The sequence below is a fragment of the Anomaloglossus baeobatrachus genome, chromosome 6 (genome assembly GCF_048569485.1).
Source record: "Anomaloglossus baeobatrachus isolate aAnoBae1 chromosome 6, aAnoBae1.hap1, whole genome shotgun sequence".
Taxonomy (NCBI): Eukaryota; Metazoa; Chordata; class Amphibia; order Anura; family Aromobatidae; genus Anomaloglossus; species Anomaloglossus baeobatrachus.
In genome coordinates this window covers 10,138,345-10,164,612 of record NC_134358.1, presented here as the reverse complement: position 1 = coordinate 10,164,612, position 26,268 = coordinate 10,138,345, and the positions used below count along the sequence as shown (strand labels likewise).

Genomic DNA, 26,268 nt, shown 5'->3' with positions numbered 1-26,268 from the left:
TGTGTCATCGTCTCAGGCTGAGTGAGTTCCACCGTGCCGTGCGGCACAGCGCTGCCCCCGCGACCCTGCACCTCACCAGGCCCCGCACCCGGCCTGCCATCCACTCCTACCCCATCACCGGGCCCCGGGACAACCAACCCCCTACCCACGGAGGGGAGAAGTAACAACAAAGCTGCTCCCTGTCACCGCTCCCGGGATCCCCGTCCAGAGCAGCGGTGGTGTCAACACAATCACCACAACCGTGGGTGGCGTCACGGACAATAAACCCCCAAAACCATTCCCCTTTTCACTCATGGGTGAGGAGCGCCGCTCGAGTCCCTGGGATCCGGCCCATCGCTCGAGCCACCGAGCAGCAGCGGCCGCAGCAGCAGCGGCAGCCGGACCCGAGCAGTGGGAGAGCGCGGCGTCCCCTCCTCCGCCCGCGACATATGTGCTGGACAAACACAGGGTTGCCCTCTCTGTCTAGGACACCGTGAGTGCTGTTTTCCCAACAGTGTCCTAAGCTCATTATGTTGTATGGTGCCCGGGCAACTGTGACCCCCTCCCCCGTGCGCTGTCTCTGTGATGACTGCAGCCTCCTGTGCTCCTCGCTTCTAAATACAGTCAGAGGCAGGGATGTCACCTGACACCAGCGAACAACAGCACTGAGCTCTGTATAGGACACTGCAATCATTACAGCACGGAGAAGAGACAGCATGCTGCATGGGTGAGAAAAGAGAGCGAGCGGGGGTGGGGGGGGAGAAGGCAGGGGGACAGAGACGAGACTTCATGGGGGTGAGAGACAGGGGAGTGCTGGGGGGCAGAGGAGACAGTGCAGTGGGAGAGAAGAGAGTGCATGAGGGGGGATTATGTATAATATATTATATAACTAGGTGTGTGTGTATGTGTGTGTGTGTATATCCATCCTATAGACTCACATTAGGGGGGATTATGTATAATATATTATATAACTAGGTGTGTGTGTATGTGTATGTGTGTGTGTGTATATCCATCCTATAGACTCACATTAGGGGGGATTATGTATAATATATTATATAACTCTAGGTGTGTGTGTGTGTGTGCGTGCGCGTGCGCGTGTGCGTGTGCGTATCTCCTATAGACTCACATTAGGGGCTATATATAATGTTCATTACATAGTATTCATTTATCTACAGGTGCTGGGGAAGTATACTGACAGGAGGGAATGTGTGTGTGCAGAGGGCGGGCAGAGGGCGGGGCTGGACACTGAGACCGGGGGCGGTGCCAGCTGTGACTGTGGGTTTGGCAGTCAAACATGTCATGTTAGGCTACATGCGCACGCTGCTTTTTCTCCTGCTTTTTTGCTGCTTTTTTGGCTGCAGTTTATTTGTCAGAACTTTCTGACATTTGACTTCCCAGCAAAGTCTATGAGAAGTCAGATTTGTCATGCGCACGTTGCAGTTTATTTGTCAGCGTTTTATTTGTCAAAAGTTTGTGACAAATAAAATGCAGCATGTTCATTCGTCCTGCGTTTTTGTCACCATTTGTCACAAAAACGCAGCAAAAATGCAGGGTGTGAAAAACGCACCAAAAACGCACTGAAAACGCACCAAAAACGCACCAAAAATGCACCTAAAATTACATGCGTTTTTTGTGACATTTCCAGGCTCTCTCTGACAAGGTGCAGTTTTGGCTGCTTTTTGGCTGCAGTTTGTGAACACAAAAAGATGCAGCGTGCGCATGTAGGCTTAGGTTGTGCTGAATGTAAACAAGGAGCTGCAGAGAATAAAGTGAAAAATCAAGAGAAACAAAAGTTAGAAAACAAAAAAATAATGTAGGGGCTGTTTTATATGACAATACAGCACAGATTAACTTAATTTTTTTTTTGGAGTTTATGTCGGACAACTCCTTTAAGGAGACAACTGAGGAAAGGAACACATAGAGGGGTGCACCGGCTTTCACTCCAGGATGTACCCAGGATCGGCGGAGGTCCCTGACAGTGGGTTTGTGTCGCCCTGGGCAAGCCAGGGGACACAGGTCACAACACCACCACACCCCACACTCCAGGTAGGCACATCTGCTAACCAGAAATCCTTGTTGCCTTCCTCCAGGAGTCTGATGATGCACACCAGGGGGTGGAGCCAGGCGGTTGGCTCCGCCCACCAAGGAGCTCACAGCTCTGGAGGCAGGAAGTAACCAGGCAGATAGCCCAGGCAGGGCAAGTGTGAGGAGCTAAAGTGGAGGAGTTTAGAAAGTGAAAGTGAAAGTAGAAAAGGAGGAAAAGCAAGTAAAGTAACAGAAGAGAAAGACAGCCTGAAGGGTCCAGCTTTGTGAGGGCCAGAACAGCAAGGTCAGCAACGGCGGTGACTGTCTGGAGGGGGACCGTTTGGAAGTTCCTGGAAGGACCCCGTTGGCTGTGTGCCCGGTGGTCTGGAGCAGTGTTCCGAAGGACAGTCAGCACCAGGGCAGGGGCCTCTCGGACCCCGGCAAGGCTAGGAGTCGCCAGATTTGCCAAATCCGTCAGTGACGGGGACGCAGATCCCCCAACAACCAAGTCCCGATTGAAGGCAACAGCCCAACCCGTATTGGAGAGACACCGCCACCGCCATGGCACCAGTTTCTCAGGGCCAGCGCCTGCGGGCAAAGTGTAGAGCTCCTCCGGCCCAGATTGCAGCCGGGGAGCGGGTAACCGGAGGGAATCCACCGCTACCATCAGTCAACACAGGTGCAAGGAAGAGGGACATCACCGTCACCTACCGGGAGTGCAGGTGCAGCCGTCTGTGGGACCGTCCTACCAGCCGTTGGTTTACCGTACAGACTGTGTCCGTGTGTCAGGCTGAGTGAGTACCATAGTGCCGCAAGGCACAGCGCTGCCCCCGCGTCCCTGCGCCCTCCAGGCCCTACACTTCACATCTCATCACCGGGCCCCGGGATCACCAACCCCTACCCACGGAGGGGCAACACAACACCTGGCTGCTCCGCAACACCATCCCCGGGACCCCCACACTGAGCAGCGGTGGTGCAATCACCACAACCGTGGGTGGCGTCACGAACTATAACAATCCCCACACCCAACAAACACCCCCTTTCACTCACGGGCGAGGAGTGTCGCTCGAGAAACCCCGGGATCCGGCCCACGGCTCGAGCCACCAGGAGCAGCTGCCGGACCCGAGCAGAAGGGGTGAGCGCGGTGTGCTGACACCCTCCTCCCCGCCCGCGACAACTTGGCGTCACGAACAGGATCTTACCGCTCTGCCGTCAGGTAGAGGTGCGCCTTGTTACCGCCGGAGGCATCCGGCAGAAAAATTTCAGAAGCCGCCATCTTTGGCGCGAAAAGTTCCCGCTCGAGCGTCTTCTCGAGCAGTAGAAGCGCGAAGGCCAAAACTCCGCCCCGAGAGAGGAGGGGCCGGAAAGAGCTAAGGGGGACGGAAACAAGATGTCTGCGCCCGACGGAGCCGCTGGAGGAGCGGTGGTCGCAGCCGCAGCGGCTCGCGGATGGGAATGGGCCTGCCCAGGTCCCGGTCGTACCGGCGGGAGGTGCCGCGGCCCCCGCGTTTGCTCAGGTCATGCCATTCTCCTTGCCCTATGCGCCCGGAGCTGCCTGGCTACCGCGGTATGACGGGAAACCGGATGCCCTACAGGCCTTCCGGAAAAAGCTTAACCCGTTGCTAGAGCTGTATCCCCTGACTGATAAGCAACGTGCAGCGATAGTGCTAGGCCAGTTAACCGGTGCGGCGGAGCAGGAGGCGGAGACCTGGGCCGAGGGGGACCGGCTCTCTGTAGCCACCATCTTCGAGAAGCTACAGACTGCCTTCGAGACCCGGACTGAAGCTGAGCTGAGGATGCAGTTTTACCAGTGCCGGCAACGAGCTGGAGATAGCATTCGGGACTATGCTCTACGTCTGCAGATCGCCCTCCGCACGCTGAAGCGTGTGAACTCTATTAACGAGGCGGATAGCAACAAGATGTTAGTGGAGCAATTTGCGCAGGGGATGAGGTCCCCTGAGGATCGTAAACAACTCCGGCTGTGGGCCCTGGAACACCCTGATGTGGACTTTGCTGTGTTAAAGGAGCGGGCTATCAAGGCACTACAGCCCCCAGCTGCTGAAGTCCTGGAACCCGTCCCGTGGCCCGTTGAGACAGCTCCCGTTGTGGCGGCCCCGGCCAAACCAACCTCCTTAATACCTGCAGCCCCGAGCAGCACCGTGGAAGAACTGGCAGCCCAGGTCCGTCGCCTGGACGGAGACCTTGCCAAGATCCTTGCTGCGCTACAACCTCTGACCAGATCTCAGCCTCCAGCGCAGATACAGCTTGCTGACAGTCCCGAAGATGTTCCCTGGATGCAGCGGAGAAGCGCTAACAACCCGCGGAGCAGACCTCCAATCTGCTACAAGTGCCGTAAGCCGGGCCATTATTACCGACAGTGCCCGTTAAACGAGCAACCCCTGGGGCCCCGGGCCAATCCTCAGGAGTAGAACACCGTGGCCCCCCGGACTGGCGAGACCGATATGTCGGGGCCCGCCCTATCATCCCCGTGGCTGTGGACGGCATACCAGTGATGGCTCTCTTGGACACTGGATCACAGGTAACTACCATACCGTACACGTTGTATCGGCAGTATTGGGCCACAGACGAGCTGGCGCCTCCAGACGATAGTATAAATTTGATTGCCGCTAATGGACTTCCATTGACCCAGGTGGGGTATAAACAAGTGGCTATGACAGTGGGGCAAGCTGAACTGCAACACCAGGGTATGATTGTGATCATGAATGAACCCAGTGATCATAACTCGAAAATAGTGCTGGGAACCAATGTGATGGAACACTGCATGGCTGATGTGTTGAACCTATTGCAACAGCTAGCTGCCACCGCGGCGGGGAGCCGGCAGAGGGCTGTGCAGCGTGAAATCCGCGCCATGATGTACCGCCAGCATGTAAGCTCAACAGGAGGGGAGATTGGTGGAGTGAGAGTGATGGATGTTGCTCCATTGACTGTGCCCCCTAGGAGTGAGATGATGATCTGGTGTAGGGTAGCAGTAGGGCCTCAGGGGCGTGACTACCCTGCGATGACGGAGCCCATGCCCTCCGAGCACTGGCCCACTGTAGTGGCCGCCCGAGGGGTGGTAGATGTGAAGAAAGGGAGAGTGCCCGTGAGAGTGTTGAACTGTGGGGAGGAAGAAGTCAGGCTCCCCCGGTATGCCACCATTGCCAAGCTGCTCACCCTGGACCCTCACACTATCCAGGAAGCCAGTCCATCCACACTCCCACCTACCCCCAGCACTTCCCCACCCCAGGGGGACACAAAGGAGTGGCACCAACAGCTACATGTAGGCACTGATGATACCCCTATACATCACAGGGCCGGGGTACACCGGGTGGTGCAGGAGTATGAACAGGTTTTCAGTAAGCACCCCCTAGACTTTGGGCGGATCAAGGGGGTTCAACACCACATTCCCACAGGTGAACATCCCCCTATCAAAGAGAGGTATAGACCTATTCCCTCTGCACATTACCAGTGTGCCAAAGATATGTTGAGGAATATGAAGGAGGCAGGGGTTATTCGGGACAGCTGTAGTCCCTGGGCCGCTCCGTTGGTACTGGTCAAGAAGAAGGATGGTACCATGCGGATGTGTGTGGACTACCGGAAGATCAACCATATAACCCATAAAGATGCCTATCCCTTACCTCGTATTGAAGAGTCTTTGGCTGCACTGAGAACCGCAAACTACTTCTCGACCCTTGACCTCACCAGCGGATACTGGCAAGTGGCCGTGGCCCCAGAAGACCGGGAGAAGACCGCCTTCACCACCCCGATGGGACTCTGCGAATTCAATAGCATGCCGTTTGGGCTGTGCAATGCCCCTGGGACCTTCCAACGGTTGATGGAGTGCTGTCTGGGACATTTAAACTTCGAGACCGTCCTGCTGTATTTGGATGATGTGATTGTTTATTCCCAGACGTATGAAGCCCATCTGGAGCACCTGGCCGAGGTGTTCGCGTCCCTTGCCCAGTACGGGATGAAGTTGAAGCCCTCAAAATGCCACCTGCTGAAACCCAGAGTGCAGTATCTAGGGCATGTGGTGAGTGCGGATGGTGTCGCCCCCGACCCTGAGAAGATTACTGCCATCCAGAGCTGGCCGAGACCAACTACAGTGAGGGAAGTAAGGCAGTTCCTGGGTCTGGTGGGGTACTATCGGCGCTTTATAAAGGGATACACGAAGATGGCTGCCCCCATGCAAGATCTCCTCGTGGGACAGACCAAAGGTGGTAGACCCATTGGGGCACCACTGTCGTGGGAGGACAAGCATGAGGAGTCCTTTTGCCAGTTGAAGGCGGCCTTGACCGGAGAAGAGGTCCTGGCGTACCCTGACTATGGGAGCCCGTTCATCCTCCACACGGACGCCAGTAATGTGGGGCTAGGAGCGGTCCTATCCCAGGTCCAGGATGGAAAGGAGAAGGTGATTGCCTACGCTAGCCGAAAACTCCGGCCGACCGAAAGGAACCCTGAGAACTATAGCTCCTTCAAGCTTGAGCTATTGGCGTTGGTGTGGGCTATCACGGAGCGGTTCCGCCACTACTTGGCGGCAGCCAAGTTCACAGCGTTTACGGACAACAACCCGCTGACTCACCTGAACACGGCCAAGTTGGGCGCGCTGGAGCAGCGGTGGGTAGCCCGGCTAGCCAACTATGATTTCACCATAAAGTACCGAGCTGGTCGTGTCAACATAAATGCTGATGCACTCTCCCGGATGCCCCATTTGTCAGAAGAGGGGTGCGAGGATGACGACCTCGAGGAGATCGAGTTGTCTGCGTTTCACCAGCTGCCTACTGAGAGGCTACAAGTCTGTCAGCAAAGGGTGGATCTGGACCCGCGGCCCAGTCAAGAGTGGCAGGACGTCCAGGACCAAGCGCCGGCTGTCCGCCTTGTCAAGACTCTGGTGGAACAAGGTGCTATGGGAATAGACCCTGCCGCTCCAGCCGAAGCTCAACGCTTGTGGAAAGAACGAAAACGGCTTTACCTACACCAAGGGAGGCTGTACCGTGAGCTGATCAACCCGAAGACCCATGAGAAGATATGCCAGTTGATCGTTCCTCAAGCTGAGGTCGCTACTGTCCTGCGGGCATACCATGATGGTGCTGGCCACTTCGGGTGGAAGAAGCTGGAGATGCTGTTGAGGGAGCGGTTCTATTGGAGTGGGATGCGTGAATCAGTGGAAGCCTGGTGTCGAGAGTGTGGTCCTTGTACACTGAGGAGAAAGGACGAGACTAGCCAGAGGGCACCGTTACATCCCATAGTCACCCATCAGCCGCTGGAGCTGGTCGCCCTGGACCATGTCAAGCTCACCCCTAGCCGAAGTGGGTACACCTACGCATTGACCATGGTAGACCACTACTCAAGATTTATGGTGGTAGTCCCCGTTAAGGACCTAACTGGTCGAACCGCTGCTCGAGCGTTCCAGGCTTATTTCTGCCGACCCCATGGGTACCCCGAGAAGGTGCTGACTGACCAAGGCCCGGCTTTCGAAGCAGAGGTGTTTCACGAATTCTGCCAGTTGTACGGCTGCAAGAAGATCCGGACCACTCCGTACCACGCCCAAACCAACGGCATGTGCGAGAAAATGAATCACTTGGTCCTGGGGCTCCTCAAGACGCTACCGCTGGAAGAACGGAACATGTGGCCGGAAAAGCTATCTGACTTGGTCGACATGTATAATAATATCCCGTCCAGCTCGACGAAGTGCACCCCAGCGTATCTGATGAGGGCTCGGCCTGGCCGCCTGCCGGTGGATCTGGAGATGGGGTTGGAAGCCCCGGAAGCACTCCCCTCAACGGCAGAGTGGGAAAGTCGGAGGAGGGCACAGTACCGGCAAATCCAGGAGTATGTGGAGAAAAACCTCAGTCGAAGTCGAGAGCAGCAGGAGCACCGGTTCAACCAGAAGGCGCCCGCAGGTCCTTTCCAGCCAGGGGATGTGGTGCTGAAACGGAAGAGGAAAACCCACAAGCTGGATGATCAGTGGGAGCAAGTCCCTTATGTCATACAACCCACAGAATGGGGAGATGGGAAGACTTACCAGATCAGTCGTGACCAAGGGGACACCCTAGCCACAGTTTCCCGGGACCATCTAAAAAAATGCCCCCCAGCGCTGAAGGCAGAGGCTGAAGTACCGGTTCCTCCACCAGTGGAGAAGGCAGCAGAGGTAATCCACACTGTAATGGGTGACTTCCCAGCAGACTGGCCTACACAGGACGGCGCGGTGATTCTTCCAGTGATACTGTTCCCACAACCCGTGGATGAAGAAGTAGTGGAAGCGGTCAACCGTGAGCCAGAACCAGTGCCGGTGCCCAGGGATGAACCTGTACCCAGCCCCCCTGCACCTCCGCCTGCTCCACACTATAGCAGGGAGGAGGAACCGATTGTTCCCTCTACCCCACTGTCTAGTACCACTGACATCGGGCCCCGAAGGTCCACCCGTTCCAACCTAGGTAGACCCCCACTTAGGTACAGGGAGACCGTTCTATGAATGAAAGGGGTCCGCAAATGTAAGAGTGTTGCAGTTTGTTTGAAAAAGTTTTGAAAAGTTTGTTGAAAGAATGATAAGTGAAATGATACCGAGTACTTCACCAGATTTGCTTTGTGATTTGCAACCGGCTGGAGCCGGCACCGTTGTCCCCGTGGGGACCGTTTAAAGTTTAATTGGCATGGGAACTATCCATGGACAAGCCCGTGAACTTGCAGGGCACCACAAACGTTAAGTGGCTTGTAAATATGTTGGGTACCGTTACCGTTTCCGCAATACCGCCTCCGGAGAGGCAGGTTGGAGGGAGGGCCCTGAGCAGAGCAGGCCAGGGCCCAGCCACCAAAGGAACCGGTGGCCACCCTCTGGAGGGGAAGGACAGATCCCGCTCGGGTAACTTGTGCTGGACTGTGGGTCAAGGGGTGCTGCCTGAGCTTTAGGGGCAGCATCAGGGCCAGGTTGCTTGGGTGGGAGAGAGCGGAAACCGTGACCGTATACCGTTGCAACGTTTAAGTAAATGTGCCTCCCGTCTTGGGAAGAGTTTTGATTAAAAATGTATTTATGTTTTGCTTAACCCTTGTTACCCCCTTTTTACAGAAAAATAAAATCGGTGTAGGACGGCAGCCCGCGGACGGTCTGCATTTTGCTAAGGGGGAATGTGTCGCCCTGGGCAAGCCAGGGGACACAGGTCACAACACCACCACACCCCACACTCCAGGTAGGCACATCACAGCTAACCACAAATCCTTGTTGCCTTCCTCCAGAGGTTGATGATGCACACCAGGGGGTGGGCCAGGCGGTTGGCTCCGCCCACCAAGGAGCTCACAGCTCTGGAGGCAGGAAGTAACCAGGCAGGTAGCCCAGGCAGGGCAAGTGTCAGGAGCTAAAGTGGAGGAGTTTAGAAAGTGAAAGTGAAAGTAGAAAAGGAGGAAAAGCAAGTAAAGTAACAGAAGAGAAAGACAGCCTGAAGGGTCCAGCTTTGTGAGGGCCAGAACAGCAAGGTCAGCAACGGCGGTGACTGTCTGGAGGGGGACCGTTTGGAAGTTCCTGGAAGGACCCCGTTGGCTGTGTGCCCGGTGGTCTGGAGCAGTGTTCCGAAGGACAGTCAGCACCAGGGCAGGGGCCTCTCGGACCCCGGCAAGGCTAGGAGTCGCCAGATTTGCCAAATCCGTCAGTGACGGGGACGCAGATCCCCCAACAACCAAGTCCCGATTGAAGGCAACAGCCCAACCCGTATTGGAGAGACACCGCCACCGCCATGGCACCAGTTTCTCAGGGCCAGCGCCTGCGGGCAAAGTGTAGAGCTCCTCCGGCCCAGATTGCAGCCGGGGAGCGGGTAACCGGAGGGAATCCACCGCTACCATCAGTCAACACAGGTGCAAGGAAGAGGGACATCACCGTCACCTACCGGGAGTGCAGGTGCAGCCGTCTGTGGGACCGTCCTACCAGCCGTTGGTTTACCGTACAGACTGTGTCCGTGTGTCAGGCTGAGTGAGTACCATAGTGCCGCAAGGCACAGCGCTGCCCCCGCGTCCCTGCGCCCTCCAGGCCCTACACTTCACATCTCATCACCGGGCCCCGGGATCACCAACCCCTACCCACGGAGGGGCAACACAACACCTGGCTGCTCCGCAACACCATCCCCGGGACCCCCACACTGAGCAGCGGTGGTGCAATCACCACAACCGTGGGTGGCGTCACGAACTATAACAATCCCCACACCCAACAAACACCCCCTTTCACTCACGGGCGAGGAGTGTCGCTCGAGAAACCCCGGGATCCGGCCCACGGCTCGAGCCACCAGGAGCAGCTGCCGGACCCGAGCAGAAGGGGTGAGCGCGGTGTGCTGACACCCTCCTCCCCGCCCGCGACAGGTTCCAGCAGTCTGAAGGCACCAGTGTGCTGCAGCCCAGGAACTGTGAGTAAACATCTTGAACTTGCACCCCCTGGTGTTGTCTCCGTTATTCCGCCTGCACTATTCCATCACTGCATAGACACTTACAAGCACCAACTGTTGCCCCGGGGCACCGCTCCACCTGTGGGGAGCAGTACCACCATTGCTGCCATTCCATCAGCCCCGGAGGCCTCATACAGCAGCGGCAGCTTAATAGCCGCAAACCACAGGTGGCGTCACGAAAATACAAACTTTAATCACCCCCACTGAAGCCATATTAATTGACCCCACCAGGGCACGGAGTCGGGCCCCGCCACCACTGATGTCCCCCGGACTAATCCGGCCCGGCACCGGGTGTCCCATAGCCCTGGGGTGGGCGAGTCACCCACCGAGGAGTTTTAGACAGCCCGGGGCGGGAAAAAGGGAGATCAGTTGTAGAGTTCAAGGAGAGTGGAGGACAGGCCTGTGTCTGAGGCCTGAAGGAAAACTGACAGGTACCTGGGTAGGAGCCCTGGTGCCTTTCTCTAGGAGGCAGACAGCTCGGTGGAACCGAGGTGGACCGGGACTGGGTAGTGGCCCGCCGGTACCGACCCGGGGAACCAACTCGGAAACCTGAGCACACAGGGGGGTACTCAGATCCTGAAGCTAGGTCCAGAAGCGACTGGAACTGGTTAATTAACTGATTGTCGCCAGGACTAGAGGTCCTGTCCCACCCAAAGTCCCGATTGAAGGCAACAGCCCACCGAGGGGGATAACAGGCCACCGCCAGGGCTCAGAGATCCCATGGGCCAGCGTCTGCGGGCAAGGGCTTCTTAGGCCACATCCAGTCGGGAGCGGACTCCTGAAGTTGCAAGCACAGGCAGTCCACCGTTCTAAAAAAGGTGCAGGAGAAAGACAGAGACCACCAACCAGGTGGGGGAACCAGAACGCAGCCGGCTGCAGGCACCGACCACCATCATCTTGGTTTACCATAGACTCGTGTGTTTTCTTAATAGTGAGTACACCAGTAGCCTGCGGTCGCCCATCACCCTGCACCACCAACCCCAACGGGTCCCGGGGCCACCATTCCTGCCACGGAGGGGTTAACAACTTGCTGCACAACATCTCCCCCGGGTGCCCTGTAACTGCAGTGGTGGTGTCCAATATCACCACATACCGTGGGTGGCGTCACGAACCTAGTACGGCCCAGCCCATACATATACGTCCCCCCCCCCCGACCCTTTTCATTCGGAGTGTCCGCGGGATCCCCCGGGTCCAGAGACCCTCGAGCCACCCACCGGAAGGTCCGGACCCAAGCAGCGGCAGACTGCTGGCATGGGGGCGGCACATATACATTAAATGGAAGTAAACTCGGTACTACAGAACAGGAGGAAGAGCGGGGGATTCTGGGTACATGTAACTGAGCAGCAGCACTCAATGTCAGGCATCAGCTGCAAAAGCAAACAAGATTTTAGGGTGTATAAAAAGAGAGATGAGATCCCAACATCCCAACGTATTGTTACCCCTCTATAAAATCACTGGTAAGGCCACATCTGGAATATGGGATCCAGTTTTGGGCTCCACATTTTAAAAAGGACATTCAGGATATAGGCCCATGTTTATTGGGCTTTCCCCAGCCTAAAACAAGCAGCCTGCAGCCGCCCTAGAATTGGAGCAACCATTAGATGCAGCAATTTCACTGCTTTACCAGGCTCATCCCAATTGCCCTGGGGCAGTTTCAATCAGGGTAATATTAGGAATTAATGACAGCTGTTATGTAAAAAAAAAAAAAATCACAGCTGTCATCAAGGCCAAGGTTAGTAAGGAGGGGTCTGTTACTAACCGTGTAAACTAAATATACCCTTTCATTTCAATACATGAGGCCAAAAACTAGATTCATATCAAGCAACAAGAAAAAACAAAGTATAACGCCTAAAAGAATTAATTTTTATTCGAATACAATCAAAATACAGAAATCACATAACAAATACTGCGGTGATACAGGAAAGAGGACGGAGAAAAGAGACCATATAAAAGACCCAAAAAAAGCACCGCACAGATAGAGATGAAGAGCAAGGTCCATATTCATAGAAAATGAACCGGACACAACAGTCAGAAATGTGCGAAAATTGCTGAAGCGCCAATGAATAAATCACTGATATTTTGAACTACATAAAATATTGCACTAAAAGATTTTTTTCAAATATTTGTATATGTAAATGAATGGTGCAGTACAAAAAACCCGCCCAAATGTAACTCTACATACATAATCTCCAGTTGCGTCTGTCCTCCTATTCCGGCATGCACCGCGGCACTGTTAGTTGTGCAGCCGCAGTTCGAACGATGCTCCGGCTTCAGGGTCCTCACTGCACGCACACACATGTGCACATATATGTGACGCTCCTGGACTATCAGGTGGTCACAGGGCACTATACAATCTGCCCTCCCGTGCAGTATTCAGCCTTCCTCTGGGTTCTGGGTCCCTACTTAAGTGGTGTTGCCTCCAACAGCAAATCAAAACCTAGAGACACCCTGCACCACACCCACCAGGCACACCAGTGGACCACTTGAGAGGAATAGTCGCCCCCCCTGGGTGGGGTCAGGGAGGGGAGATGAGGTGTGTAGAGAATAGAGTAGAGTCAGTGAGTGGAGAAAGAGGTGGAAAGTAGCCCACAAGCTGAGAGGAGCTCAGAGGAAGTCGGGAGTGGGACTTCCGAAGTACTGCCTAGGTTGCAGACGGTGGTCTGGGCCTAGAGGAGTCGGACCCGCGATCGCAGGGGGTTGTGGCAAGGTGCTCGGACCCGTCGAGGAGGACAGCCGGCAGCCTGGACCTGTCACCGGTCCGGGACCGAAGGCATGACGGGGTAGGTCGGGGAGTAGCTTCAGGCAACCCGACATTTCACCTGAGGAGAACGGAGACTTCACGATCCACCCCACCGGCTCCAGAATCGTGGCATTAGCGCAATGAGGAAGATAGGACTTTCCAACCAAAACAGTCCAGAAAATACCAAGCGTGAGCCCTGAGAGCAAGCTTCCACACTTAACCATAGTAGGGAGCGAGGCCCGGCTACTTCCAAGCTACCGGGCCATGAGGTTGAAGTCTAAACTAAGTGCCAGGAGGCAGGTCACAGACCACCAGGCAGCACCACTCGGGGACAGGATCCAGACGAGCCCCCCTCAGTGGCAGCAGTACCAAGAGACTTGGTTTACCCGGTTGTCGGTGTTTGCTTATGAACTGAGTGAGTACGAGAGTGACCTCTGCACCCCACGGCACCCCCTCACCGAGTCCCGGGGCACCCCCAACCAGTGGAGGGTTACAACACTTTTATGCCCTGTTCCATCATCCCTGGGTACTCCCAACAGCACCGGTGGTACTCCCAATTACACCACACACAACGGGTGGCGTCACAAACTGTAACCCCACCTCGAGCCACAGCGAACCCGGATCCAAGCAGCTCGGCTGCTTCTACGAAGTTGGTACATGTACACACAAAGCAGACACACATGGATACACCAAGCACGTACACACACACATAGCGCACATGTATGCATACACTGAACAGACACACACACACTGCTGTATACTCACATGTCCGGGGCCGCCGCGGCTTCTGCTGTCAGCGCTTTACTACAGTTGAATGCTTTGTGGCGCCGTAAAGCATTCAACTGCAGTAAAGCCATGACAACATCCTGCAGCGGCCGCTCCATACACTGGACGCTATCATGGAGGGGTCTGTGTGCTGCAGCTGGAGGCTCCGCGGGCATGGAGGAGAGAGGTGAGAATATCTTTTATAGTGTGTAAACAATGGCATAATAGGGGATAGAAGGGAACCAGCAGGAGCACATTACTAAACAATGGGCTCATTACTGCACGGACATTACTATACAATGGTGACATTACAGCCGGGGACATCAGCCCCCCCACCAGATCTGTATGCCCCAGCCCCCCCCCCCACCAGATCTGTATGCCCCCAGCCCCCCCCCCACCAGATCTGTATGCCCCCGGCCCCCCCCCCACTAGATCTGTATGCCCCCATCCCCCCCACCACATCTGTATGCCCCCGACCCCCACCACCAGATCTGTATGTCCCTAGCCCCCCTCACCAGATCTGTATGCCCCTAGCCCCCCACCAGATCTGTATGCCCCTAGCCCCCCCACCAGATCTGTATGCCCCTAGCCCCCCACCAGATCTGTATGCCCCTAGCCCCCCACCAGATCTTTATGCCCCCATCCCCCCACCAGATCTGTATGCCCCTAGCCTCCCCCCACCAGAAGTGTATGCCCCTAGCCCCCCCACCAGAACTGTATGCCGATCTGCATGTGTGGCGTCCTGGACTAGCCAGGTCGTCACAGGTAACATACACACACCCCCATCCCCATTAGACAGTAACATCAGCCAAACACAAAATCCTTGTTGCCTCCCTCCAGGGTCTGATGTCCACACCAGATGGGGCGGAGCCAAGCGGTTGGCCCCACCCACCTAGGAGTTCACAGGCCTGGAGGCGGGAAAAGCTGACAGTGAAGTTGAGGAGGTTGAAGTGAGAGGAGTAAAGTGGAGAGTGTCTGGGTTTGTGGCCCAGGCACTGACAATAAGGTTGGCAGACAGTGGTGGCTGTCTGCAGGAGTGGTGGAATCAACGCGGAACCGTAGGACTGGGGACGGGCGGTGGCCCGCCGGTACCGACCGGGGAGCAAAGTGAAGCCAGCACACACAGGCAGGGCCATCGAACCCCGACTAGGCTTGGAGTCGCCGTCAACAGTCAAATCCAAGTGTGACAGGGACCCCAGGGGTTTCCTAACAGCCAAAGACCCGTTAGAAGGCAACCGTCCGCACCATGAGGGTATACAGCTACCGCCAAGGGCTAGAGACCCAAGGGCCAGCACCTGCGGGCAAACGGGCTCCTCCGGCATCCATACACCGGGGAGCGGACTACCGTTGGGGACCCATCGTAGTCAAACAGTACACAAAGGTGCAGGGAAAGACAGCCGCCATCACCTGTCCGGGGAGAGACACTGAAGCCGGCTGCGGGACCCGTCCATCCAGCCGTTTGGTTTACCGAGGACTTTGTGCATCTCTTACTGAGTGAGTACACCCGTGCCATCCGGCACCGCGCCGCGCTGTATGCCCCCAGTCCTCCTCACCAGAACTGTATGCCCCCAGCCCCCCTCACCAGAACTGTATGACCTCCCCCACCAGATCTGTATGTCCCTAGCCCCCCCACCAGATCTGTATGCTTCCAGCCCCCCCACCAGATCTGTATTCCCTCTATCCCCCCTCACCAGAACTGTATGCCCCCCACCAGATCTGTATGCCCCCCCACCAGATCTGTATGCCCACAGGCCACCTCACCAGATCTGTATGCCTCCAGCCCCCCCACCAAACCTGTATGCCTCCAGCCCCCCTACCAGATCTGTATGCCCCAAGCCTCCACCCACCAGATCTGTATGCCCCAAGCCTCCACCCACCAGATCTGTATGCCCCAAGCCTCCACCCACCAGATCTGTAAACCTCCAGCCCCCCATCAGATCTGTATGCCCCCATGCCCCCCTCACCAGATCTGTATGCCTCCAGCCCCCCCTCACCAGATCTGTATGCCTCCAGCCCCCCATCAGATCTGTATGCCCCCATGCCCCCCTCACCAGATCTGTATGCCCCCAGCCCCCCCTCACCACATCTGTAGGCTCCCAGCCCCCCCTCACCACATCTGTATGCCCCCAGCCCCCCTCACCAGATCTGTATGCCCCCAGCCCCCCCCTCACCAGATCTGCCAGAGCTGTATGCCCCCAGCCCCCCTCACCAGATCTGTAGGCTACCAGGCCCCTCCTCACCAGATCTGTATGCCCCCAGCCCCCTCACCAGATCTGCCAGATCTGTATGCCCCCAGCCCCCCTCACCAGATCTGTAGGCTACCAGGCCCCTCCTCACCAGATCTGTATGCCCCCAGCCCCCTCACCAGATCTGTATGCCCCCAGCCCCACTCACCACTGCTCCTGTCAGCCCCAATAAGCAGAGACAGATGTTCACTTCACAGCACTCTATCACATTGGTCCTATTTCTAGTAAATAAATAATTTAGAGTATAAATTAAATAAATAATGATGTAAAATATTTATTCCTTAAAAAAAGAATAAAGTGCAAAGAACAAGGTGTCCGGTTAAATGTATTATAATGTGGTGTCCAAGCTGAGTAAGGAAAACAGTTGTATGTAAAGAGCCCGGTCAGTTGAGCGCACACAATATCTAGAGATGCGGATCACTAAACAGGTTAATGAATGGGGTTACTGCAAGTGTGGGAACTCAGCTGTGCACATCGCACAAATGGAAAGACACCTTTTAAACAAGTGAGAATGCAAATGAATTCAAATGATCCCCGTCCGATTCAGCCGTCTCAACGCACGTTTCGTTGCTTCACTTCTTCAGAAGACGTGCATTGAGAAGGCTGGATCTGGTTTTTATAGGTCCAATGACCAATCATTGGTGATACAGGGAATAGCATATGATAGGTTTTGAGACAGGTCGATAGTGGCGCATGCGTTGTCAGAACCAGTATTTAGAGGAAGTCAGAGGCTGGAGCGGACGGGGATCATTTGTATTCATTCACATGTAAGTGTGCTTGCCTTTAAACTCAGCCCACATTCTCACTTGTTTCAAAGATGTAAAAATAAATAAATTTGTGATAACGGTAAGTTAATTCTAATAGCAAAGAATGACGGTGATTTTTGGCAATTTATCTGATCCATTTTCACACATCTAGACTTAATACAAATTGTCACTATAAAAACTGGAGCAGCAAAGTCTGTGAAACTGAATTAGTGTCAGTCTCAACTATTAACTAAGACTGTAATGACATCACATGGAGACATTACTAGACCATATGAAACATGGTGGCATCACTAGATTACATGGGGGACATTACCAGACCACATGAAACATGGTGGCATCACTAGATACATGGGGACATTACTAGACCATATGAAACATGGTGGCATCACTAGATACATGGGGACATTACTAGACCACATGAAACATGGTGGCATCACTAGATACATGGAGACATTACCAGACCACATGAAACATGGTGGCATCACTAGATACATGGGGACATTACCAGACCACATGAAACATGGTGGCATCACTAGATACATGGGGACATTACTAGACCATATGAAACATGGTGGCATCACTAGATACATGGGGACATTACTAGACCACATGAAACATGGTGGCATCACTAGATACATGGGGACATTACTAGACCACAAGAAACATGGTGGCATCACTAGATACATGGTAACATTACTAGACCACATGAAACATGGTGGCATCACTAGATACATGGAGACATTACCAGACCACATGAAACATGGTGGCATCACTAGATACATGGGGACATTACCAGACCACATGAAACATGGTGGCATCACTAGATACATGGGGACATTACCAGACCACATGAAACATGGTGGCATCACTAGATACATGGGGACATTACCAGACCACATGAAACATGGTGGCATCACTAGATACATGGGGAATTTCCTAGACCATATGAAACATGGTGGCAACACTAGATACATGGGGACATTACCAGACCACATGAAACATGGTGGCATCACTAGATACATGGGGACATTACCAGACCACATGAAACATGGTGGCATCACTAGATACATGGGGAATTTCCTAGACCATATGAAACATGGTGGCAACACTAGATACATGGGGACATTACTAGACCACATGAAACGGCATCACTAGATACATGGGGACATTACTAGACCACATGAAACATGGTGGCAACACTAAGATACATGGGGACATTCACCCAGACCACATGAAACATGGTGCATCACTAGATACATGGGGACATTACCAGACCACATGAAACATGGTGGCATCACTAGATACATGGGGACATTACCAGACCACATGAAACATGGTGGCATCACTAGATACATGGGGAATTTCCTAGACCTCATATGAAACATGGTGGCAACACTAGATACATGGGGACATTACTAGACCACATGAAACATGGTGGCATCACTAGATACATGGGGACATTACTAGACCACATGAAACATAGTGCAACACTAGATACATGGGGGACATTACCAGACCACATGAAACATGGTGGCATCACTAGATACATGGGGACATTACCAGACCACATGAAACATGGTGCATCACTAGATACATGGGGAATTTCCTAGACCATATGAAACATGGTGGCAACACTAGATACATGGGGACATTACTAGACCACATGAAACATGGTGGCATCACTAGATACATGGGGAATTTCTAGACCATATGAAACATGGTGGCAACACTAGATACATGGGGACATTACTAGACCACATGAAACATGGTGGCATCACTAGATACATGGGGACATTACTAGACCACATGAAACATGGTGGCATCACTAGATACATGGGGACATACTAGACCACATGAAACATGGTGGCATCACTAGATACATGGGGACATTACTAGACCATATGAAACATGGTGGCATCACTAGATACATGGGGAATTTCCTAGACTATGTGAAACATGGTGGCATCACTAGATACATGGAGACATTCCTAGACCATATGAAACATGGTGGCATCACTAGATACATGGTAACATTACTAGACCACATGAAACATGGTGGCATCACCAGATACATGGTGACATTACTAGACCACATGAAACATGGTGGCATCACTAGATACATGGTGACATTACTAGACCACATGAAACATGGTGGCATCACCAGATACATGGTGACATTACTAGAGCACATGAAACATGGTGGCATCACCAGATACATGGTAACGTTACTAGACCATATGAAACATGGTGGCATCACTAGATACATGGGGACATTGCTAGACCATATGAAACATGGTGGCATCACTAGATACATGGGGACATTACTAGACCACATGAAACATGGTGGCATCACTAGCTACATGGTGACATTACTAGACTATATGAAACATGGTGGCATCACTAGATACATGGGGACATTACTAGACCACATGAAACATGGTGGCATCACCAGATACATGGTGACATTACTAGACCACATGAAACATGGTGGCATCACCAGATACATGGTGACATTACTAGACCACATGAAACATGGTGGCATCACCAGATACATGGTGACATTACTAGACTATATGAAACATGGTGGCATCACTAGATACATGGGGACATTACTAGACCACATGAAACATGGTGGCATCACCAGATACATGGTGACATTACTAGACCACATGAAACATGGTGGCATCACCAGATACATGGTGACATTACTAGACCACATGAAACATGGTGGCATCACCAGATACATGGTGACATTACTAGACCACATGAAACATGGTGGCATCACTAGATACATGGAGACATTCCTAGACCATATGAAACATGGTGGCATCACTAGATACATGGAGACATTCCTAGACCATATGAAACATGGTGGCATCACTAGATACATGGGGACATTACTAGACCACATGAAACATGGTGGCATCACTAGATACATGGTGACATTACTAGACCATATGAAACATGGTGGCATCATTAGATACAGTGGGACATTACTAGAAACATTGTTCCATCACTGGACACACGAGAATATCACTAGACCCATGAGAACATCACCATCACTTGACACATGGAGGCATCACAACACACATTGGGACATGACTAGACATATAGTAACATAGTAAGACAGATGGTGACATCATTAGACACACGATAACATTATAACATACACAGTGACATCACTAGACACATGGTGACATTACTAGACATACAGTGACATCACTAGGCACACAGTGACATCATAAGACACAGTGAAAACATAAGAAACATGGTGACTTCAAGTGGAAAACATAATATATTCAAGCTAAGAGGATTTAGGAAAGCCTGCACTTGGAAGAGGGTTGGACCAGATGGCTCTTGAAGTCCCTTCCAACTCTACCAATCTATGATACTATGATTCTATGAGATCACTAGACACAAAGTAACATCATAAGGTACATGGTGACATCACTAGACCATGGTGACATCGCTAGACCATGGTGACATCACTAGACCATGGTGACATCGCTAGACCATGGTGACATCACTAGACCATGGTGACATCACTAGACCACGGTGACATCACTAGACCATGGTGACATCGCTAGACCATGGTGACATCACTAGACCATGGTGACATCGCTAGACCATGGTGACATCGCTAGACCATGGTGACATCACTAGACCATGGTGACATCGCTAGACCATGGTGACATCACTAGACCATGGTGACATCGCTAGACCATGGTGACATCACTAGACCATGGTGACATCGCTAGGCACCTGGTGTCATCACAAGACGTTATCATTGTATTTCAGAAATGATACAAGAGTTCACGTTCAGGTGGCCATGATTGTCTAAAGTATGAACTTTTCCACCAAGAACATATAGGCAAGGACAACACTGAAGGATGAAAATGGAAAGAAATAGTAAAAAAAGAATATTGTATCATATCATTGAGGACACTGGAAAATAGCTAAAGGTCAAATTATAATTGTGAAGGGGTATGGGACAGAGCAGGCAGGGACACCAGGCCGATGAACAATCCAACAAATTTTATTGAGGCAGGGAGCATAGAAAAGCTAATATCAACATTTAGAATCCCCAATGAGTCCTCAAAGTTCCGGGGGCATCACCTGGCAATCCAACGAAAGAGAACACGTAGAAGTAATCCTTGGAAGAAGTCAATGGATCCAACAGATGAGAGACACAACCCAATCCCACGTGACAGCTTCCATAAATCCACACACGGCTGCCAGGGTCTTGCCTCAGCGAAGATCCCACCTCCTTGAACCTGAGCCCACACCCAACTAACTGATCCACCATCAGTCTGTTCTCCATTGCCTGTAGATCCACCCCTGGAGGGGGAAGGGTTCACAGCCACTTTTGAGTAGTGGCTATAAATGGAGAAGGCCTGTCTATTGAAGTCACCCCCAGCTGAGAAGAACAAAGACAGCCAAGCGACCTACATGACCCTCTATGGCATAGAGTATATGAATACAGGCCGGGGGTTGGGGAGGGACACATCGCCACAATAATTACATCAGAATTTTCTTAAAATGCAAGTGGTGTGCCCGGGGGTGAAGGGATAAGAGGTTCAATACAGGACCGGTGGAAGAAACTCTGAGTGTTAATGGTCCACGCGTTTGGGGGTATAAAACACTTCTTTGCCTTGGGCCTTCGCAGCCCTCTCTGCACGATTGAAGCAAATAAACTCTTCATGTATCCAGTGGAAGGATAAAGGTAGATTCATTGCTACGATACTTAGGGGCATAAGTATCGGTGGTGACATGGACTTTCTAGTGGATCATCAAAGCAAAACCACCACAAAGACAATAAAGCATTGTGACTCCAAGATGCTGTGATGGAAGAGACGCCGGAGACGGTAAACAGCCTCAGGATAGGATATTAGTGATGTTCTTGAAGTTTTCTATATCTGGGAATCTTGAGTTGATCCCATAGTCTGACCCCAATTTCTACAATTATGGGGGACATCGTCTTATCCCAGGACAGAACTGGAATTGTTGAGCTGAGAGTCTGGAGAAGTCTCTTTCATATAGTTTAGAAGTGATTCGCGTTATGGAGGGATCAACAAGAAATCTCTTAATTCAAGGGGTGAGGGGTCTCCAAGAAAGGAACTGAAATTAATAGTGTTTTCAAGATTTTTATAATAATTTTTTTGTGGTGATTTCTGTTTTTTTTTAAACTGTTTGTATGTAGCCTTAGAATGATCGAATACTTTGTAGAATGTGTAGTGGTTCTCCAAAATCTATGGTCATGTCCTAGTGTACTTCATTGTCATGGGTGGTATGGAGATAATAGGGGACCGAGGCTCCTAGACTGGCAATCAGGCTGGGATGTCCCTAACTATCACTGTTCCCAGAGATACCTCTGAAGGTGAGTGTGCCGCCCCTCTAACGGTCGAACCGCTCGGATCCGGGGGTTGATGCTGTGGCTCGAGGGTCTCCGGAACCGGGGGCTCACGGCCACTTCAAATGAAAAGGGGGTATTTACAGGGTATAAGAGTTTGTGATGCCATCCTTGCTTCGCGGAAAGGGGAGTACTGCTGCTGCCGATGGGAGTACCCGGGGGAGATGAAGTAGGGCAGCCAGATGGTGATCCCTCCACAGGTAGGGGAGGCCCCGGGACTCCGGATGATGGAGGTGGTGGGGAGCGTGGTGCAGATGGGAAGCAGGGGAGGACAGCGTACTCACTCAGGCAGTGTTGGCAGTGCTGTGACCGCAAAGCAGACTCTGACACAAAGGTAACCCAAGTCTCTGGGTGCCGCTGCCCTCTTGGGGGAACTCGTCCAGGTGTCCGTCTCCTTTGGTACTGCCGGGTGGTGTGAGGTGTGGTTGGGATTTGGATGCGGATGGAGGCAGTACCATAAGTTGGGAACCCAGAACCAAGAGGGGTTGAGTCCTGCACCACAGAATAAAGAGGGCGCGATACCCTGTGACACCCTGACTAGTTCAGGGGCGTCACATAAAGACATCTGTGCTGCCTTCCTGGCCAGCCCTGATCTAATACCCCAGGAGAGTCTGATGCCACCATGACGTCATGACATTCGGTGATTGAGCCAAACTCCCTGTGACATTGAACTATCTTGGCTTTGGGTGGTCTTGGTACAATCTACTGTATATGAGCTGACGTTCGTGACACTCCACCAAAGCCCTCCCCGATTTATTAGTAAGGAGACTAAAATTAACAAACTCGAGAAAGACAATAGAGCACCAAAACTCCTGTTGTAAGTCACCCATCCTACAAAGATGACCCTGATCCTAAAACTTGAAGAACAGACGCTTCTTCTTATTTCTTTGGGTTCCACCTAATAATGTAAACCAGTTATCAAACAAATAGTGCCAAACTCAAAAAGATATTTTGGTTTGTTGAGGTTTGTAAATGATGTCTCCTCCTTTTCTAAGATGATGATAAATGATGAAACCTCTACTCGATGGTCACCAATCACCAATAATCCCTATACAACGACTGCTACTTGTCAATTAGATAGAGAAGATCCCCAACATGTTCTACCATCTGACCCAACATGTCCGCAGATAGAAACCTTGCCTGAAGATATATAGTTCACCATGGTGTGGACACTGACCTGCAGAGATGAGGACCACCAGAAAGGCGCAGAACAGGCAGCTGCTGGACATGGCGGCTCGGGGACAGATCTCTACCACCAATAGTGACCAAAAATCTGAAGTGAGCTCCTTCCCTGGAAAGTTCAGTGACAATTGTGAGGGAGTCTACGGGAATCCTCACGAGATGTGACAGGTTAATGAGAGGTAAACCAGTTTCTTCATGGTGGGGCACGATCCTGGTGAGATCTCACTAAATGACGTGTTCTGGACTCAGCTATTTATACACACGACTCGCAGAGGAGCGGATTATGAGAAAAAGCTGCTGATGACAAAGGCCGAATTATACAAATTGTACAACACATTGTGAGGAACACAAGGCGGGAAACCGAGGAGCGGAGATGACAAGAAGGAGGAGGCCTCGCGAAAAGGGCCATCTGCACCGAAACCACCAACGTCGCATTTACACATTTTACAGCTGGAGCTGCTTTTGGTCACTTTTGCATTGTTGCACCACAACTTTTGTGGGAAAAAAAAACTTTGTTAAATTGAAAAATATTGAAAAAAACCCCAAAAACTTCAAATCACCATTAAAAAAGCATATAATATGGTAATGATAATATGGTAAATAACTACCGTATATACACATCGCAACCTGATCTACCGAAATCAGAAAATATTCATCACGACTGGTGAAAGCAAGAAAAATAATGTCATAAACACAAAGAATTTATTTCCCTCTTTTCTAATTGTTTTTCTCACATTTTTATGTAAACAAAAATAAAAAATAAAATTACAAGAAAAAAGCAAGTCCTCATATTATAACAAAAAAATGTAGTATTTATATACTTAAACATAGGAGCAGTATAGTAGTTATATTCCTGCACATAGGGGCAGTATTATAGTAGTTATATTCTTGTATATAGGGGGCAGTATTATAGTAGTTATCTTCTTGTATATAGGGGGCAGTATTATAGTAGTTATATTCTTGTATATAGGAGCAGTATTATAGTAGTTATATTCTTGTATATAGGGAGCAGTATTATAGTAGTTATATTCTTGTATATAGGGGCAGTATTATAGTAGTTATATTCTTGTACATAGGGGCAGTATTATAGTAGTTATATTCTTGTATATAGGAGCAGTATTATAGTAGTTATATTCTTGTATATAGGGGCAGTATTATAGTAGTTATATTCTTGTACATAGGGGCAGTATTATAGTAGTTATATTCTTGTACATAGTGGCAGTATTATAGTAGTTATATTCTTGTATATAGGGGCAGTATTATAGTAGTTATATTCTTGTATATAGGGGCAGTATTATAGTAGTTATATTCTTGTACATAGGGGCAGTATTATAGTAGTTATATTCTTGTACATAGTGGCAGTATTATAGTAGTTATATTCTTGTACATAGGGGCAGTATTATAGTAGTTATATTCTTGTATATAGGGGCAGTATTATAGTAGATATATTCTTGTACATAGGGGGCAGTATTATAGTAGTTATATTCTTCTACATAGGAGTAGTATTATAGTAGTTATATTCTTGTATATAGGGGGCAGCATTATAGTAGTTATATTCTTGTACATAGGAGCAGTATTATAGTAGTTATATTCCTGCACATAGGGGCAGTATTATAGTAGTTATATTCTTGTACATAGGGGGCAGTATTATAGTAGTTATATTCTTGTACATAGGAGCAGTATTATAGTAGTTATATCCTTGTATATAGGGGGCAGTATTATAGCAGTTATATTCTTGTACATAGGGGCAGTATTATAGCAGTTATATTTGTGGCCTGCAGAGTCACAGCCACCAAGCACAGCCCTGGTTAACCCTTCATGCTCCCCTAACAAAAGCTACACCTCAGCCCCAGTCACTGAGGATATACTGAGGTCTGTGATGTCAGAGCTGAAGCAAGGCATCCACGCAGATATAACCTCAGTAGTTACCATGCTTAATAAGGAAATCACGCAGATTGGTGACAGAACCTCACATATAGAGGGGACACTGGAGGAGTACACCACAGCGCACAACCAGCTAGTAGATGCGCATAATGAGGCGGACGATGAGATTACAGCCCTAAAACTGAAAATCCCAGATCTCGAAGACCGATCCAGACGAAGTAACTTACGTTTCAGAGGGATTCCTGAGAACGTGCCTGCGGACGCACTGACAGAGTTCTTAACGGACTTTTTTACAGCACTAGTGCCGTCAGCAGAGCAGAGGGATCTACTGATTGATAGGGCGCACTGGATCCCCAAACCCAAATCCGTTCCCAGCTCCGCACCACGGGACGTGATCGCCAGACTGCACTTCTATCATTTTAAAGAGGCAGTAACCAAACAAGCAAGAACGTCCAGAAAGATTCCAGAACATCCTGGTGTTCACCGACCTGTCTGCGGACACTCTGAATAGAAGGCGGGAATTCTCATCCGCAACCAAGATCCTGCGCGACAATAACATCACCTACAAATGGGGACACCCGGTAACGCTCATCGTGATGAAAAATGGAGTCACACACGTCCTCGTGTCCCCCAGAGAGGCTATGACCCTGCTCCAAGACTGGTCCCTGACATCTGTGGATGAAGACACCAGCTCCCCGCTAAAGAAGAGACCCCCGATGCTGAACAAGGAATGGTCCTGAACAGGGACACCTTCATGCCATTCTCTATTTTGATGCCACTTTCCTTTTTGATGCCACTCTTTGTTTTGATTGGCAGGTTGGAGGGGCACGAGAATAACGTTTAG

At 51.2% G+C, this 26,268-nt stretch overlaps 1 protein-coding gene across 1 annotated transcript in view; it reads right to left on the bottom strand.

The window, feature by feature from the left end:
- LOC142243777 (phospholipase A2 inhibitor gamma subunit B-like) overlaps nucleotides 1–23,587 on the bottom strand; it is a 57,976-nt gene extending 34,389 nt beyond the window's left edge. The window contains exon 1 of the mRNA XM_075315977.1: nucleotides 23,536–23,587. Within this exon, the coding sequence (XP_075172092.1) occupies nucleotides 23,536–23,587 (52 nt within the window). The remainder of the gene's footprint in view (nucleotides 1–23,535) is intronic.
- Nucleotides 23,588–26,268: the final 2,681 nt, after the last annotated feature.